This window comes from Pseudopipra pipra, chromosome 15 (assembly GCF_036250125.1).
Source record: "Pseudopipra pipra isolate bDixPip1 chromosome 15, bDixPip1.hap1, whole genome shotgun sequence".
Lineage (NCBI taxonomy): Eukaryota > Metazoa > Chordata > Aves > Passeriformes > Pipridae > Pseudopipra > Pseudopipra pipra.
Window position 1 is genome coordinate 12941223 of NC_087563.1, and position 6176 is coordinate 12947398.

At 53.6% G+C, this 6176-nt stretch overlaps 1 protein-coding gene across 6 annotated transcripts; it reads left to right on the forward strand.

Annotated features, from left to right (window-relative positions):
* The first annotated feature begins 1177 nt into the window (after window positions 1-1177).
* LOC135422634 (merozoite surface protein 9-like) lies at window positions 1178-5204 on the forward strand. 6 transcript variants are annotated; one of them, XM_064671991.1, is made up of 5 exons: window positions 1178-1937; window positions 4063-4123; window positions 4212-4351; window positions 4794-4847; window positions 5029-5204. In XM_064671991.1, the coding sequence occupies exons 2-5, from the start codon at window positions 4105-4107 to the stop codon at window positions 5071-5073; spliced, it is 258 nt and encodes an 85-aa protein (XP_064528061.1). In that variant the 5' UTR covers window positions 1178-1937; window positions 4063-4104; the 3' UTR covers window positions 5074-5204. The 6 variants fall into 6 exon arrangements, 5 of the variants coding, with proteins under 5 accessions (XP_064528061.1, XP_064528060.1, XP_064528057.1 ...); XM_064671990.1 differs by having other exon boundaries at window positions 1181-1937; window positions 4045-4123; XM_064671987.1 differs by having other exon boundaries at window positions 1183-1937; window positions 4033-4123.
* The last annotated feature ends 972 nt before the right edge of the window (window positions 5205-6176 follow it).

Sequence of the window (6176 nt, forward strand, 5' to 3'; positions counted from 1 at the left end):
GGTGTGTACACTGGATCCTAAATAAACAGTGGTCTGTGATCATGTGATTTAAGCAGAGATTGGTGTTCTGTAGCCAAAGGCTCCTTGGCACAGAAATAGAGGACATAAGTGGCCTGTACGGTGCTAATTCATGTTTTCTGGGAGTTTCCTTGTCCCTTGCAGCTCAGCACTGTGACAGCAGTTTGGAGGTGGCCACACACTGGTGTTTTGGGTGCTGGCTGGCAGGTTGCTTTCCCTCCTTCAAGGGCAGCGTTGTGCCCACTGCAGGGTGAGAGCAGAGCCTGTGTGGTCTGTGGGCCTGTGGATGTCTGTGGCTGCCACTCTGCTGGGGGGTGACAGCCACTCCTGTGCTGGGACATGCTGGTGGCTCCAGCCTGGCTGGATGGTCGGGGGGGTCCCTGGGTGATGCTTTGTGTCCCCATGGCCAGGAAGTGATGGCAGGGCTGTCCCTTGGGCTCCTCTAACTGGAGGATGCTGGGGACATCAGAGTACTGAGAGCCCAGCTGGGCCTGGCAGGGAATGAGCAATGAGGTCACCAGTTAAAAATAAGCTTGAGTTTGGTATTAGTGGGGGAGGATCTTCCTGAGGGGGCAGGAGCTGCTCAGAGGTGTGGGTTGGATGCCAGTGCCAGTCCCAACACCAAGCATCCTCCCTGGATCTATTCCATGGTCCTGCACTGTGCTCCATGTGCACATTTCCACCGAGCCCCCACATTCCCTGGCTGCACTGACCTGGTGGCTGTGTCCTGCCAGGATTGCTGCCATTGTTTATCCCAAGACTGAGTGCTGCCGGCAGGAGTGCCCTGAATGATTTGTGTGTGAGCTGGAGCATCTCTGTAAGAGCACCACATCTATTGATTGTAAAATGGGCAGCAACAGGGACTCTGCTACCGGCTTGCTGAGCTGCTCCAGGATTTATCCACCTTTGATGTTAAAACCCATCCCTCATTTCTGATCTAAAGCTGCTAAGGGGACTCTTGCTCTGAGGTTGGTGCTTGTACAGGCTGTGGAGGAGGCCTTGGGCAGACATAGACAGGTTTTTGGAACAAGTGACTTCTGTACAGCTGCTTGCTCCCTGCATGGGTTACCCAGGGTTAGTCTCATTGCTGGGAGGGGGCTCCACACTGTAAATGTGGAGTAATTACTGTAAATGAAAGTCAAATGACTGCAGGAGCAACTTTGTTGTAGAGTTGGAAGGTGTTAAATGGGGCAAATCTTACGGGAGAGGTAATACTTCTGATTAGGTGGAGAAAACAAATTAGCTGGGTACACAAGGCCTGTCTGACATTATTGTTACTGTTATTATCCCGTACTGGCGCTGTTAGAAATGAGGGCATTGCATTAGAGGGAGAGCACATTATGCAGGTGTTTAGACCTGCTGGTAACTGCTCTCTGCTGACAGGTATTTACTTAATGATATGTTGGAGGGAAAGCCAGCAGCAAGGACAAGCACTGGAGGGAGCTGGGAGTGCTGAGCTCTGCCTGGCCTGGCCTTGCCTTAATCTGCTTGAGTCACCTGACACCTCCCACCCAAGGACCTGCTGGAGGTCCCTCTCACCGCGGTTTTAAGGACAACCCCAAAGTCCCTTTTCTGTACTTTCAGCAGGGCCCTGGCCATAGCACATCCCCAGACAGAGTCCCCAGTGCCCTCCCTGGTCCCAGGGCTGGTCCCCGTGGTTGTCTGCAGCCTCCAGAGCTGCCCTGACTTGCTTGCTGCAAGGTGTTTCAGCTCCTGCCTGTGCTGGAGGCAATACTTCCCGTGGGTACCAATGGGACTGGTCATGTTTCCGCTGTCATGTGCTGTCCGTGGCAGGTGGCAGAGCCAGTTTTTCTGCTCCAAAAGTGGGACTGGGGAGGAGACCACAACACTCAAATACCCGGATCCCTGGTAGCTGCCAGCCAGGCATCGAGGAGGCCACTTGTCTTTTTCAGCTCCAGGTAAGGCGCTTTCCTTTATCCCTCATGTCATCCTGGGAATTTACAGACTTGCCTACGTATTTTACAGGCGGGAGAAGCAGAGCAGGAGGGCAGGGTGAAGCAGAGGGTGCAGCAGGAGTATCCCTGGGACAGCTTGTGCTCCATGTGGTCTTGGGGATGGCAATGGGGCATCATGCCTGAGCCTTGTGGGATGGACTTCAGTTCCTTGGGTGAGATGGGAGTGGGCTCACTGTGCCCTGTGAGCCTGTCGTGCCTGGGGGGTAAGGCCATCCATGCTGTTGCATCTGGAGAGGTATGAATATGCAAGTTTGCTCCATTAGCCAGAGGTCTGATCCAGCTGCACCTCACGCTTTGCTCAGCTAAGGAGGACAATTGCAGCTGGTCAGTGGGACCATCACTGGGTTTTGCTGGTTTGCCTGCCCAGGCTTTAGGGAACCAGCTCATCTGGGTCAGGTGAACCTGCCTGCTTGAAACCCGTGGCAGCCAAGGCTCTGAAGGAACAGGCAAAACTGGATCTGCTGGGGTGGGATGGGGTGGGATGGGATGGGATGGGGTGGGATGGGGTGGGATGGGATGGGATGGGATGGGATGGGGAAAAGCTGAGCATTGGCAGCCATCATGACCCACGGCTGCAGAGGGGGCTGGGTGGCAGCCCCAGATGGGAGCTTGTCAGAGCCCTGGAGTGTGGGAGCCTACCCCATCTCTTGGAAATCAGCAGGGCTGGTCCCCCATGTGTGGAAGGGAATTAAGGGGTTGTAACCCCCCACAGAGATCTGGTTGCTCATATCCTAGTGCAAAGCTTGATTTCCACCTCTCTGTACCATGTGCCTTCCCTATCTGCTCCCCTCTGGCAGTGAAGGCACAAGGCAGGGACATCCTCATGGATTTGGGGCTGGGCACACACCACAGGAGCTGTGAAGCAGCTTTGGTGAGGAGACCCTGGGATCAGGGCATCAGCTACACCTCCTGCACCTTCCCCTGCACCTTCCCAGGGGCTGCCTTTTCTTTTGTTAACGTTTGATTATTTTAATGATTTTAGATTAAAATGTAATTATTTTCAATTAGTAGTTGCACTTCTTAATTACGGAGATGAATTAGATTACTGTTCATTATTAATTAGATTTTAACTTTGCACTGATTATGTCTTTTATCAGCCATTTCCCACACTCCTTCTCTCCCTGTCTAACCTGTCTCTCCTCTGATTCCACCCCAAACCCCATTGCTTCCCACTCCCCTGCAGCATCCTGGGGGTTTAAAAACCTGTCTAGAAAATACAAATCAATGTTATCAGCTCAGAGGCTGCAACTGGCTCTTTTAAAAGAGCCACTAATACCAACCAGATGATGTCATTTTGAGGCCAAAAAACATTAAAAAAAAGCACTAATATTCTGCCTCCCTCCATCACTGGCTGGAAGAGAAGCTGTTTCCTAATTACCTGCTGGGGCAGGGTAGGACCCTGCTCTTCCCTGCAAGCAGAAGGGACGTGATCTCTTGCCCCTGCTGCCCTGTTGTGCTGTTTGTGTATGAGAGGGAGGGCTTGACCTGCCCGGGCTATTTCATGGGATTTGTTTGGGCCTGCTATTTTTAAAGCAAGCTATTTTCTTTCCTTTCTTCTCATCTGCCACCTTTCAGGCACCTAATCAATGCTTGGATTTTTCTTACCCTTGCTCTCAGCTTCTCTTCTGCTTGCTGCTGTCTCCATCTCCCTCCCTGAAATCACCCTGTCTCCAGAGGTCTCCTTTCTGCTGGGGCTTCCTAGGAGTCCCCACACCTGCTCTTTATTCCTTCATCCTCATATAATTTGAAAAATTTCCTTAATTTGCAGCTGCTCATGGGAGGTTTAAGGCATCTCCCTGCACATTTGCCCTGAGATTTCTCTGCTTCCATCACTTGGCGCTTGCTGCTTCCCTGGGGGAAGTGGGGGCTGCCTGGGTGGGCACAAGGTCTGGCTTTTGTGGAGGCCACAGATTGTTTGATCCCCTTCCCTGCTGTTTTTGGGGGTAGTAAGTGCACAGGACCTCTGCAAAAACTGAACAGTCCAGGGAGGTCTTTTCACCCCTGAAAAGCTCACCTTCTTCCTTTCTCCACTCTCCAGCTGCTCCTTTAGGTCCTCTCTGTGCCGTAGGTGTGATCGTCTTGTGCCCCAGAGCTCTTTGGCTTCGGTGAAATGTCAACAATCCTGAAATGTGAGTGTTTGGCGCAGACTCAGGGGGACCTGCTGGGTTTGTGTGTGCTGGATGCTGGCAGTGAACCTTCCTCTGTGCCCTCTTGTAGGGTTCGGACGGGAAGATAAGGAGAGAGAGGAGAAGGAAAAGGACAAGAAAGAGGAGAAGGAAGAAAAGGAGAAGGAAAAGACTGAGGGAGAAAAAGAGAAAGACAAGCAGAAGAGAAAGGAGAAGGAAGAAGAGGAAAAGGTAGGGGAATGATGGAGTTTTCTGCAGAACCATTTTCATCCTGGCTGTGAAGGGAAGCCATGTCTGACCCATGCCAACCCCACACCTGTGGTGGATGGAGCTATGCCATCCACAGCCTAGAAATCACACTGCATGTGTGGCTTTTCCACCGAGGGACAGCTGCCTCTTTTCTCCCAATATTCCCAGCTAGTTCTCCCTCCTTTTCCTTTCCAAATTAAATACTGCCATGGACAGTGATGCTGCCTGCATTGCACACACCACCCAATCCCTGCTCCTGGCTCCGGAGTTCCCTGCAGGGCCGTGGGCACACGTGGTTCCACAGCAGCACCAGTGGTGCAAAGCCTGGCTCTAGATACCCACAGGGCCAGGAGTCTCTCCGACTCAAGGCTCTTGCTCAAACAGCAAATGGGGTGCCAAGGTCCCTCTCTCTTCTCCCTGGCAGGGAGATGGGGAAGAGAACAGGAGCAGCAGCAGCTCCGGCAGTGACCTGGAGGAGGTAACCCCACCCCAGCTCCGTGCTGGGGCCTGGCTGCCCCCCTGCACACCGGCCCTGTGGGGTTTGCACCTGGGGGGATGCAAACCTGTGGGGATGCTGCCAAATACCTAGAGGTACCAGGGGCCGGGACAGCCAGCGCTCCCCTCACATGCTGTCCCTTTTCTTTGTGTCCCTGCCCCAGGACCGCGGCAGTGACAGGGATGATGAGCAGGAAGACAAGGATTAGCCTTTCCGTGCCGGAGTGGCAGCGCACGCCCTGGGCTCACCGAGGAGGTGGAGAGGCAAATGACAGCACGTGCTGGAGGGCTCCTGGGCCACTCTTAGCCAAATAAAGATTTTGTGGGCTCCAAAGAGAAATGCTGTTTATTCATCCAGTCACACTGCCTCCCCTCTGGAGAAGGAAACAGCCAAGGAAAAGCAATAGGTGGGAAACTGGGATCTGGGTGAGTGGATGTCGTTCAAGACCATGTTGAGAAAAATCCAGGCACTCTGGCTGCCTGGCTCTGCATAGTCGCCCCAGATTAAGAAAACCCAATAACCTCCCTGTGCCCTCCACGCTGCTTGCTGCGGGATGGAGAAGCCTGAGCAGGGACAGACGGGCTGCATAAAAGCAGCTCCAGACGCCTGAGGCTGTGCTGGAGCTGTTATAACTGATTTCAAATTTATCAAAGACAGACGAAGAGCAGTTATAGGGGGGAAAAAAACCGACAAACCCCTCTCTTTCTGCAGTGCTGACCTCAGCGCAGGGGCCGCGCGTAAGCGCAGCCCCGGCCCCGCGGCAGCCGCCGGGGGTTGGTACCGGGCGCGGGGCCAGGGGAAAAAAAGAAGGGGAAAAAATTAGGAAAAATGAGCTGGCACCGCCATCTACCGGGGATGGAACGTCTGGCAGCGGGGCCACGGGTTTCATAACCGCTCGGCTGTTTTATAAGGCTCCCGCAGCGCTCCGGGGGCTGGGAGCGCACCGGGGGCAGGAGTGCTCCGGGGGCAGGGAGAGCACCGGCCGGGGGCCTGGGCTGCTGGCAGGGTCCAACCGGCAGCGAAAGGGACCTCGGAGTGGGGGACAGGACCGGCATCTGGCCCACCACTGCTGCCGGCGGTATTAGGTCAAACCCAGAAGTCTCAGCATCAATAAAAACTTCAATGCAAGCTTGAGCACAAGCTGCGTCGCTGCCTTGCTTTGCTTTCCTTAAGAAGTCTATTTTTATGGGTATTTTCCTGAGTAATGCAGATTTCAGACAAACTCGAGAATAAAAGTCACCACCGCAGAGGATTTTACTTGAAACCACAGAATGTGGCTTTGGATGTTGTTTTCATGGAATGAATGCAGCC